Source organism: Xiphophorus couchianus, chromosome 11, assembly GCF_001444195.1.
Source record: "Xiphophorus couchianus chromosome 11, X_couchianus-1.0, whole genome shotgun sequence".
Lineage (NCBI taxonomy): Eukaryota > Metazoa > Chordata > Actinopteri > Cyprinodontiformes > Poeciliidae > Xiphophorus > Xiphophorus couchianus.
Window position 1 is genome coordinate 22,829,438 of NC_040238.1, and position 12,790 is coordinate 22,842,227.

At 37.5% G+C, this 12,790-nt stretch overlaps 1 protein-coding gene across 1 annotated transcript in view; it reads right to left on the bottom strand.

Annotated features, from left to right (window-relative positions):
• The window catches only part of gabrb4 (gamma-aminobutyric acid type A receptor subunit beta4), a 64,137-nt gene that overhangs the window by 20,270 nt on the left and 31,077 nt on the right, over positions 1 to 12,790 (bottom strand). Inside the window, exons 3-4 of the mRNA XM_028030635.1 lie at positions 7,103 to 7,170; positions 5,655 to 5,875 (exon numbers count right to left, since the gene is read on the bottom strand). Of these exons, the coding sequence (XP_027886436.1) occupies positions 5,655 to 5,875; positions 7,103 to 7,170 (289 nt within the window). The remainder of the gene's footprint in view (positions 1 to 5,654; positions 5,876 to 7,102; positions 7,171 to 12,790) is intronic.

The following is a 12,790-nucleotide window of genomic DNA, read 5'->3' on the forward strand; positions in this document are numbered from 1 at the left end:
ACTCTCTTGTCATCTGAATTTAGCGTAATTCAAGAAAACTTCACTTAAATAATTTGGGGTTTATAAGATTATAAAACTGATATATTCTATCTACATATCCAAAATGAAAGGTTTTTGGCTTTAGCTGTCAGTTTACATAATAAAAGTAAATCTGTTCTTTCTGTGCCAGTTAGAGAAACCTGAATACACATCGAATGAAGAAGAAAAAAAGGAATACTATTACCATTCAGTGCTACATCAGTTAGACATATTAAAAAATGTAGAGCAGAGTTATGAAAAAGAGTTTATGTCAGCTTGCACTGGGAATAAGTGCAAAAATAGAACTGGTTGATCAAGGCAACTCATGTTAAAATCAAAATAAAGAGTCTGTCTTAAGAGGCTAAAAATATGGATAAACAAAAGAACTAGCACATTTCACAGTGACTGAATAAAGGACCACACAAAGGGGTTTATTGTGGGCGTGATTGTCTTCAGTTCGCATTCTGACTGTGCGCAGACACATCGGCGCAGGGGACAGGGAGGGGACTTATTCAACCAGTCGGCCTTAAAATGTGTCACACACAGTGTGTAACAGCCAAAGTTGAGTGCCACGAAATGCAAATGAACCGGAGTAAAAACTATAAACATCTATTGCTGGATTTGTCTTTTGTTCTGTAAAATAAGAAAAAGAGAATCTCTCCATACAACCCGCGAGCAAAGTCAAACATTTCAACAAAGCGCTTTAATTATAAGCTTGCAGGAGCCTCGTAACAGGTCGTGGATACAACACTGGATGTAGATTATGAGCTGCCGCTAATTACAGAACGGTGCAAAAAGAAAAAGGAAAAAAAAAAAAAGTCTTGTGGACAGATCCAAGGCCTTGATGTCATCTGCTATACGTCATTACTGCTGAGAGAAGTGATCACTGGAAATGAGTTCTATTTATACTTCAGACTATTTACCCATCATTATAAAACTTGTTTTTTTCCCCCCCTTGAGGACTAATTTTCTAAAATAAAATTTTAAGAAAGAGAAAAAAAAAATCCGTTTGAGGATGGATGGATTTTTCCATCAACAGAAACTCGTCGGCATAATTGTATCTTACATTGGGATTCTGCTACAACTATGGAAGCAATATTTAGAAAGCCGATTACTTCTATTTTATAACATGCAATTAGAGAAAAAAAAGGTAATTTTAGGTAATATATTTTAATGATTGTGGCAGACCACCAACGCACGAACACTGTGGTTAAAGGAGAATCGCCGCTAATAGACATTTTGTCGACCAAAAACATCAATGCTTTTATGTGGCGGGTCAGCATAAAGTAGTGCACAGTTGCAAAGCGGAAGGAAAAGGATAAAATTTCATAATAAAAATTTGAAAAGTGCAGTGTGCATGTGTTTTGGGGTTATCTCTCTACTAGCTGCACCTATTTAGAGGTGGCCAGATGTTGTCGCCTCTTCTCCAAAGTAGCTCGAGCTCACTCAGACAGGCTGTCAAGATGAGCTGGATGAGATGACTACACTTCACTCAGCGGTTTCAGAGTAATAGGGGCTGAGTACAAATGTGCCTCTCATTTTTCAGATGTTTGAAGGTTGAAAATTACTCAATTTTTAAGGCACTACTTTGTGTTACTCTATCACATACAATCCAACTAAAAGCCATGGAAACATTTGGCAATGCACTATATGTAGTTGAAAGTGCTATCCAAGTTTTAGTTGTGCTCTAATGTCATAGGCAAATGTTGGTCAGGTGTGGATGCTCTGATCTGCTAACAGGGGAGGGGAAATTTAAATGATTCCACACATGCAAAAGCAGTGCCGGGTGTAAATCCCACCCGGAGCCCTGATGTTATTTTGCCTTGTTTGTACTTCTCCGGTTCCAGCGGAGCCTTTGGGAGCGCTGAGCGGAGCAGCTGGGAATGTTTATTCAGATCAGATGGCGCACTGTAATTTAGCACAATTCTGCCACTGAATTCTCCCGAGTCCCTATACCTGCTTTGATTAACGGTGGTCCAAAGGTTTTTCTTGTTGTTTTTTTTATGTCGAGCACATCTGAAACACACATTAACATACATGCTTCATTTAAATATTACAGAACTGTTTATCCAATATATGCAGAGTTAGCCTATTGCACTTTTTGTTTTTTGCAAATTGAAAAACTTTGGGTGCATGAGGAATAAAGTGTTTACAAAATGTAGCTGTGGTTTTTAACTCTCACTGTTGTTCACTGTACACCAAGGTTGGGGCAAAATGTGTTAATATTATATTTATTATAAGAAAAAAAAAAAATTTTCTCTAGTGTATGAAATCTGTAGTTTCTGTTGTACATTCACCCGCTGAAATACGGCATGTTTACCTCTTTTGAACTTCGAGACCAGTGAGACGACCTTTCAAACATTGTTAGCTTGCGTAAAGCTTATACACGTGTGTGTTAGTTTGCACACACACAAAAAGTAAAGTTAGTAAACTAACTACACTTTTTGTAAAGTTAGCTAACTTTACAGAAAGTAAAGTTATCTTACTTTATGTTAGCTAACATTGTTAACTGCCATACAGTAAGCTAGCACTGTCATTCCATTTTATATCCTAGAATGCCATTACACACCTAAACGTAATCTGAACTTTGCCACAGCTCTTTATACTTAAAGAGTATAAAGAGCTGAAGCAAAACACATCACCAGCTTCTTTGCATTAATCACAGTACCATATTAAAGTGAGCTGACTTTGACAAAAAAAAAAACAATCACTCCTGATTTCCAGCGAAAGTGATCTAACTTTTTTAACACCCCGTGGGAATTTCGACGGGTGCCGCTGTTCACATTTGCTGTTGACCTAAGTGTCTGCTTTGTCAGAATGATCTGAGAGGCGCTGACGATTTTACTCCCTTTTTAGGCTTTCAGGGTCAGTGGATGTGTGCACGGAGTGTGCCTTTCGTTCTTCTAGAAACACTGAGTATATATCTAGACTCACGTTAGCGGACCCTTTGCTTTAAAAATAATACTTTAAAGACTGCTTGCTAGTGCCAAATATATATCTGTCATTTTTCATCCTGTCCTGGGGCCAAACATGCATACAAACAGGGATGATGATTTTTTTCTTCTTTCCACAGCCACAGGTGATGTCAATGTGTTCTTCTTACTCTCATTCTGCACTATCTATAGCTTTTATTAGATAAAATTCTTACATTTTTTGCACTATTAATTGAAATGTACCCTTTCTAAATTCTGGTGATACAGTACAACCACTTACTTAGGGTCAGAGGAAGGTGAAGTGTATCTCAGCATGCATGAAACATTTTTCCTGTATCCATACTTTTTTTTCTCAGACACTTCAACTTCCTGAATTATTAAAGCTTTGTGAGCTTCTCCGAGACATAGACTGCATCGTAGAACAAGATTGCCTCGTGGTTGATATTGAAATTATGAGGTCAAATCAGAATTTCACGTAAGAAATCATTAAGTTTTTGTGCAAATTTCTCCATTCATCATGTAAAATTGTTCTTTTAATTTATTTCCAGCAAAAAAATTGTTAATCTTCCTCAGTGATCTTTATCGATAGCAGCAGGGTGTAACGTTATGGGTTTTTTTGTTTCTTTTCTTTGCACTTTGGCTGCTGTTTGATTTATTTTTAGTGGAATTTTATGTTTGATTTTATGTAGAACACTTATCATAGATATATTATTCATTTAAGCATTGAATAAGGCTCCAAAACTCAAGGAATGATTTAGTGTCTTGTCAATTTAAGGCACAGATCCAAATTTAAATGCTACTTCCCAACACTTTCTAGCAAGAATCAGTCACAAAGACATAATTCACTTAGTCAAAAGAAATTCATCGGTCAGTAATTTGAATCTGACCATTTTCCCTTGATCAGCTCTGGTATAATATTTATAAAATATTTTTTAAAATCCTGCTCATTTGATACATCAAAAATGAATATTTTGTCTGTAAAAACTAAAATATAAGTTCATTACGAGTTGATGCAAATATAGGAATAATTTCACAATCCCTTCATTTTAAGTTGGATTCTAAACTACTGTCAATGAACCTGTCAGTTTTTTTTGCTTTATGGCCAATATTTATATGATTTTTAGGACTTAGTTTATCTGAGTCTGAGTGTGCTATTGTCCTTGGAATGAAAATTGGGATCAAACTAAGAAGTGGTAGGTCAGAGGTCAAACAAAACAAAAAGTATGACAGGCAAACTCTGACCATCACCTTTTTCTAAGTTTCTTCCCATTTATTAGTTGAATCGATAACAAAAAAAAGACAAAATAAACATAATTTGGATGCTAAAACACTTTAGCACAAAAAAGTATGAACAAGTAGCTGAAACTGAAGGACGATGCATCTTTCATGTATCAGGTCTGGAGTGTTTTTTTTCCCTGCTTCTTAAATACATGATTTTAAGAGACTCTTTGTCTAATCGGTATAGTTTTCTTTGCCTTTTTTTCTATACTGTATTGTCCTGCACATGTCCTTTCAATGTTGAATGTTGCAAAAAGTAATGCAAGAAGCTTATCAAAAATGCAAATTCTGACAAACACCAGGGAAATCCCATCAGTTCTTAAAGGAGCGGTAATATGCGTTTTTCAGACACGTGGTGCCATTTTATAGCACAATCAAGTAAGCATGTTACCTTCAGTTATTATAAAAATGTTGTACAGCTCTAACATGACCTAAAAGGAATCTGACTTTGTAGTGTAAGCCTTGAAATTGGCCTCTGTCTCTTTAAGAAGCTCCTATTCTTTCCGACTCTCCGCCTTCAGCGCCTCATCACAACAACGCTTCTCATTGTTGCTGTTTTAGAAGTGTTGGGCAGAGATATAGTTTGCATGATTAACTGAGTGTAACCAGGATCATTTTCTATATTAGGTTTAATTTATTTATTTTATTTTCCATTTTGTTAGATTTATTTAAAAAGAAAAAAAGGTTTAATTAAATGTTTTCCTCTTCCCCTTTAATTTATTTAACACCAACCAGGCGAGAACAATAGTGTTCTCGCGTGACTCTGACGTCATGCGACAGCTGCACATCAGCGTCCTAAATTGATAGCACAGTTTATATGGTTGCAAATCGCAGCTTAGGCAGAACCGCTGTGGGACTCTGATGTGCAGCCGGGTGATTACTCAACCAAGCGTTGCAAGAATCACGGTTAGTCAAGAAGGAACTGGCCAGGTGCGTTGCAGATCCCTCGCGCAAGGAGTGGCTAGAGGGATCTTGACAATAGCAAGGATTGTCTGGTTTCACTGACCAGACTGGCGAGCTAAAATAAGCAGGATCCAGAAACACAAGACTTATCTGGGAACATTCTTCCGAACTAATTGGAGGATCAGCTCAAGTCCCCATTGAAGGAAGTGGATTATTTTGGGTTTTTTCATCATCAACAAAGACTGGTGGACGTCCTTGGTATAAGGAACTTTAACTTGTTTTTTCCTTTAAACTATGGACTAATGTGTATATATATTGTAAATACTAAATACAACTCACCAATTTGCACCATCTTACTGTCTCTGTGCTTTACAAATTGCCATCTCCTCCAGTAGCCGAACCTAGCTAGACTTTAAGAACTGTTTGGATAAATTTTAATTCTGATTATTTAAAATCTTGTTAATCCTTGAACGCAATGTGGGTTACATGAGTAAGAAACCCAAACGATTCTCCTGCTCTTACCTTAGTCCGTATAGGACGGTGCCATCAGGGTGCAGTCGGATCATTCGGTTTTTCACCGTCACTCCATGAAGAAAGGATTTCTTGTCATTAAGGAAGTAAGTATCAGGGAGCCACAGCTGGTCTGCTACACGGTTGTCCAAAGTCAGGTTTAGTTTCAGCTCTCCGTAGGCCAAACGCTTGTCTCTCCAGCTTTGCTGGAAATACATTGTGATGGTGTAGTCCTGTGAAATATAAACACAAAAAATGAAAATGTGCATCATCTGTTTTGCAGTGCCGGGGCGTCCCCATCCGTTTACAAACCTCTGTTCATTTATTTCCTTAAGAAGGAGCAGATTAACAGAGAGATTAACAGTTACTGCCAATATAGTGTATATAATTTACAGATCATCCTCAGGTTTAAAATCCCACATTTACAACTGAGTAGGGCCAGGCTAAGATTTTATTTTTCATTTCGAGAATAATGTCATTATTAGAAAAAAAAAAGTTGTCAAAGATTAGAATCATAATTAAGAGAATAAAGTCATAGTTATGAGAATGAAGTCGCAATATTTTGAGAATAAGGTCATAATTATACAAGAATAAAGTTATATTACCAGAATAAGTTAATACTCTGAAGAATGAAGTAATTTTATTACAATTTCTCTTAAGTCTTTTAACTCCAGATTAGTAGCAGGAGTGGAAACGACAAACGTCTATTTCAAAGACGAGTCACAAGCCTGAGCTCTTCATAACTCAAACGAAGTTCTGCTCTCATTAAAGTAACTTTTTTCTTGTAATTTTACAACTTCTGGAAATATTTATTCTATTGATATTAGGACTTTATTGTCATATTTAAAAAAAAAATCTCTTAGTCTTAGACCCTAATACTCCTTCATACAAATTAATACTTTCTGAATAAAAACAAAAGACCCTTAATAAATTGCTGAGACACAAAATGAAATGAAAATAGTAAAAAGGAGACATTTGGAAGCTTCAATAAAAACAGGACAATAATAAAAAGATCTAAAGTGATTAATAGGTAGATAAGCTGCTCTACGCTTAAATTTAATGGATAATTCAGGAAAAAAATATGAATGAAAAGGAAGGAAAAAAGGAGAAAATGGAAGAAAGGAAGGAATGAACTCTGCCTCATCAGAGAAGAGCTGTCAGACAGAGTGACGTCACTTCTTAGACATCAGCCATATTGTATTTTTCTCTGCTCAGCCTGCCTCTCTAGTTACCAGCAAATCAACCTTTTACCCCGAAAGGAAATGTTTTCAGTTTTATTCGCAGAGTCACGGCGTGATCAAGTATTTGCTTAGTTTCCGTCTTTGGTTAGTTTCACAACTGGGCAGCAGGGCTGTGGATAAGGCCCTCCCAGTGACACAGATAATGTCAACAGTGACCTGTGGTGGGTGGGGAGTGGGCAAACACAAGGTTGACCTAAGACCAAGGAGAACGCAACTCACCATGTTTACTTCTGAGATGGAGTCGATACTGGCTATGTTGATGCTCATCCCTACGATGACTGGAGGACCTGAAGGAGCAAAGGAACAAGGAAAATTAAGCAAAGAATGAACCTTGACATGTTGATTTTTTTTTTTTAAGTAGCGTTTTCAGCTGATTATTACTGTTAACTGTGAAAAAGAGACACACTTGTAAGCATGGTTTTCAAAACTTGTATTGTGGAAAAAAAAAAATTGACAATTCCAGCAGCAACAGCTGCAAATCTTTTTCGAAGACAAAGAGCAACAAGAGTAATAGGAAGAAGAGGACGAAGAATAAGCAGATAAGGAAAAAGTAAAGTTTGTTGATTTTTTCCTTTCCTCCACTGTCCTGTGGATCTTTTCCTTCGTCCACCTTTACCTCCTCCTTTATTTCTTCTCCTTTTAGGTCAAGTTCTGTGCTGACTGTCACCTGATTGGTGATTGTGGACACCTGGGCTGATTGGTGGAAAATCCAGCCAATCAGATCAGTCAGAAGGGTTCCCACCCCCAACTCACAAATACGCACACTAAACACAATTTTCTTGTGAGAACTTTGTGCTCTCTCCATTTATACATGCTCTGTTGTAATTGCTTAATAAGCTCCTTTGGATTTTTGGCAGGAATGCACCACCATACATGATGACTTGAGCAGTATTAAACAGTATTCTTTAACTTAATTCTTATTTCGACTCCCTGACTTTTGAAGAGAAAAACTGATTTTTCTTTTCTTTCTTTTTGTTTTTAACACAGAATATGTTTACAATTACATACATAATCTTCAACTAATCAAAAAGCAAAAACAACAATATGGGCTTATTCCCAACATTTGGACGATTTGTTGTGCTAATTTACTTTGACACGAGGCTCTCTGCCACATATGTTGCAATTTGTACAATTAAGAGTATTTTGACAGTCATTTTCTTGTCATTATGTTTTAATTCATGCTCCCCTTGGCAAATTTTGTGATATGTGCACAGTTATGTGTTGTTGTTATTTACTGAAACAAATAAAGTAAAAAAATAAATAAATAAAAACTTCATCCCTGACCTGCCTGTGACAAAATATGACAAAGTTCCTGGGATGTAAATACTTTTACACCATAACTCAGTCCAGATATTTTATGAAAGAACAATCATCTTCCCTGTGAGTTCTAGTAAAGTGTTGGTATAAGACCACCTCTGTCCAACCACACCCCAACAGCTGCTTCGTCTGGGGTAAGACCCAGGCAACATGAACAAAGCGCCGTATGAGAAATGCATCACCCTCAGAAGCTCACCAAATTACCCAGGGAGAACGCGCTCATCCGTACTAATTTCTATGTTAGGAACCCATGTTAGGGAACAGGACGAGCAACCATTGCTCATCTTCATAATTACAGTATGTGTTGCGAGATATGTAAGCAGTTATGCACAATTACTCTCCAAAGTATACAACAACACTCAGTCCACTTCAGTATTCAGACAACTCGGTGTTCACAAGTGTAATCCATTCACAGTGTCCGTGTACCCAACAACCAGCGAGTGCAGGCGTTGTGCGGCTGTGTTCTGTATTAATATTAACAGGAAAAACAATGAGTGAATGCAAGTTTATGAGTTTATAGGATGTGAGAAAGCCTATTGTGTTCAATAGTGCGATGACTAGTAATAGTTAGTTTACCTCATCCCACCACAAGTAGATTTAGTTGTTTAAAGTAAGTAACTTTGACTAAAGGACAAGTCCAGGAAAATATATAATATTTTTTTAATGCCTGACATTCCGTTTAAAAAGAAGTCAGAACGAGAGTATTTGGTTGTCTGTCACTCTCGGCGACTTCTCTGTGCGAATCATTAATTTTTTCTTTTCTGTGCATATGCCTGAGCACCTTTCCCCCGCTCCTCCCTTCCTCTTCGCTTCCACTGTCACCTTCACTTTGCCTGATCAGGCCGCAAAACACAAAGCGCTGACACCCAAAACAGAAAGTACACAAGTGCATAGCAAGTGTGGCAGAGCTGAATCAGGATTTTCCCATAATGTAACTTGTCTTTATAGTAGAAAATGGCATTTTTATGGGAATCATAAACAACACAGGAGCGGCTCTCATGCAAGAGGAGTTAGCGCATATGCATTATACGGCAACTCCGAGAGGACTGGAGCTTTGAATGATGAATTTAATCAAGATGCGAGTTTGTGAAACAGATATATTGCGGTTGCTTTTCTGGTTTGCTACGCTTTTCACATTATTGACTAATGACCTGACCTGTCCTGTAGGAGATGTTTGACACTTGGGATATTGTTTTATAACCTAAACATCTCTACAACTTTCTCCCTGACTTCTCAGCTGTGTACCTCTGTCTTCAAGATGTTGAATAATCATTAATCATCTTTATAACTGTCGTGAAGGCAGTTGGTTAAAATTGCTTTTATGTAGTATTATCAGAATAAGTGGAGTTGAAAGCAAAAGCACGCCACACTTTTCAGATTGTGTGTGTAAAAAAAACCCCTGGAAAACAGCATACCCTTCTCCTTCACAAATACAGTCTGCTTTGTGTTGATCTAGCCCATAAAATCAATATAAAACATATCGATGTTTCTGATTTTAACAAAACAAAATGGAGAAAAGCTACTGGTGACAAATACTTCTGCAAGGCACTGTAATTTGTAAATCAGTACACGGCAAAGACGGTCATGAACTGTCATGAATCAAATCTAATCAGTTGATGCTCATGTCAATGATCACGCCATTAAAGTTCAGAATTATTTTCTCTCAGATTACAGCATATTGATCTTTTCTCCTTTGAATTGTCTTAATATCCAAAGCTTTGGGAGAAGCAAAAGAAAACAAACGAAAAGTAGCTTATGGTGGGGGGAAAAAACACTGTTAAAGAGGTACAGAAATTTAAAGCTAGTGCATTAAAAAAAATTACCAACATTACCCTTATCAGCTCAGCTATCCTCCCTAGAGATGCATTATAAGTCTGCAGGACTGTATTCTGAATATAGGACATGACTACAAATGAAGTCCAAGCTGCTTTTCACCCTCACTGGCTATATTGTCTGAAGCTGTTATAACAACACACAGCCATATTTAGGATGTCTGGATAGAATTAGCAGCAGAATGGAGCTCTAAGCACAATTCCCTGTGGAAAATAGGACCTGAATGAGCACTACTGTTGGTAAATATCTAGTATTATTTGGTTTGATGACTAATTAGCTTATTTAAATTATGCATTAAATTGCGGAGCCTCATCAGTCATGCTCAGATAACAATGAAATGTGCTCACAAACTAAATTATATGCTGTCTTTTAAATATGGGTTCAACATCTAATATCCATACAACCAAATAGTCACAGTCTCAGTGTATATTCTCCTGGTTTTGAATAGAGAGTGCAGGGGTTCAAACACCTCATGCAATTAAAACGCTCACTGATCCATGGCCATCAAGAAGCTGAATGTGGCTTAGAGAAATGGCTCAGCATGCAGTAGTTTCCATGCTTGAAACGGTCTCCTTAATGACGCCACCAGGCCAGGACCCCGCAAAGGCCACCGGGTTTACTCTGCATCTGCCTGTCTGAAAATCATTCTCATAAAAACATAACAAGTGATTAACTTACTGAACACTGCTCAAATCAGTCAATTTATTCATCATATTAAAAAATTCAAACAAATAAATATATATACTGTATACAAAAAAAAAAACAAAAAAACATTTTAAAGCTATTATGTGGCGAACTTTGCAAATGGGTGAGGGCACATGATTAGAGAGCTGAGGAAGCTTGGCTAGTATAAATATAATATACTAGCCAAGTGCTCTTTGCACCTCAGCTTCCGGGTTCGGGTAAAAGCGGCTCGATCGTTTCCGATCTACTGAAAAAGGCACTTCACACTGGGTGTTTGCAGGGCTTGTCCAAGGTAACAATTAATGATGAACATCGATCCGAAGCCCCGACAATAATCTGGAGAAAGGTTTTAAGATGTTCGCCTCGTTATACACAGATACGAAGGTGAGTTTTACTTTCTTTAAACTTTGTGGCTAACATTAGCTTTAGCTTATGCTAGACATTTTTCTTGTAAAAATGTCTTGTAAAAATGTGCTGTTTAAGTATCTAAGCATTTTTCATCCTTTCTAACGGACAATGTTTTTACCTTATGTTCAAGTATATTACGTGGTTTATTGTCGTTAGTGTCAGAGACCAAGTAACGGGGATTTTACGGTTCAGGCTTTTTGCTTCTGAAGCCTGAGGAACAACAAGCCCATAGCTTAACAGTAGAGCAGCTCTGGTGTCGGAGTTCTAGTTCAGCTGACTGTTCAGGTTCAGAGTTGTTGCTTTTAGAAAAATATGGCCGTGTTCCTTAAGGTCTCCGTGTTACTTCGCTTTATTAGTTTTGCATGCTTCTTGTGAAGCAGGACAGTGTTTACAGCAGTGTGTACAGGCAGATCAGTAGCTTGGCTGTCTGGCTCTGGTCTGCTCTCTCGTTCCCGTACACTCGCTCTTTCAGGCTGAATACATGGAAATAACACAGGAGGCTCCTTTACCTTCTGCTTTAGGCTGAAGAAGTTGATCCGTAGTGAAGTGAAGGCTGTAAACTTTGCTGTGCGGCGTTAGCTTTAACTGGTAGCGACGAATATTTACAAACCACCGTCTTCTTAATTCAGGACCGCTTGGAAATCCATGAAAACTTAAAAGCCCATTATATTAGGATTAGCAATGTTCATAGTATTGTTTTATTTGCGTCTGAAATAAGACTTTGTCTTTTCTAGCTGTCATGGTAACTCAAAGCGGAAAAAAGAGAGCCGCATTTGCGCATGTGGTTGTGATGTCAGCGCGGCAGGTGCAAAGAGCCCATTGGGTATCAAAGGTCTTCTCTACATTATGTCTCGTAACAACCAAACTGTATTTTTGGGGGATCATATGTTCCAAACTAACAGAGTAGCAGATAATTTAAAGTGAAAGAAATAGAAATTGAAGTTCTGGTGAAGCTTAAAGAAGGATTGGTTTGGCAAACCAATATCCAAAGCTTAGAACATCTGAAAAAAAGACTATTACACAATCACAAACCTACCAACACAATGACAGGATGTAGAAAAAAACATTATCTGAAAAGTAGCCAAAAGACCCACAGATATTCTGGAAGGGGTTCTGAGGATTGACGGATTTAAGAGCGTGAATACTTTTTTACCATTGCTTTAGTGGGTTTGCTGGAACACTGGCGCTCAGTGAAGTCTTGATCCTCTTGATGTTTATGACCATAAGGTTTTGGATCAATAAAATAATTCGGATTGTGCTGTAACCAATAACTCCCTAATTACTACAGTAAACACTTTTGTTATTATTATAAAGTATTCAATTGATCGGAGTGTCTCAGAAGTAATTTAATTGCTTTGTTTATCCTGATCAAACTTTCATCGCCAATGAAAACTGCAATCCCTCCCTCCCTCTCTGGCCCAGTTCTACTCTAACTTTTTTTGTTTTCACTAAATGTTCTAAAGCTTTGTCTTAAGTAGCGCTGTGGACCATCACACTTTGTAAAGGCAACAATAGCAGTTTTTCCCTGAGATGTCAAAGTGCGTACACAGAGCCTCGAATCTCACCGCTGGTGCTTTGGCATATTTCAGCTCCACTTCTGTAAAACAGAGGCAATTCCAAAATAAAACCATTACCAGAGTTTGTATCTGCAAGTTGAAAAAAAAA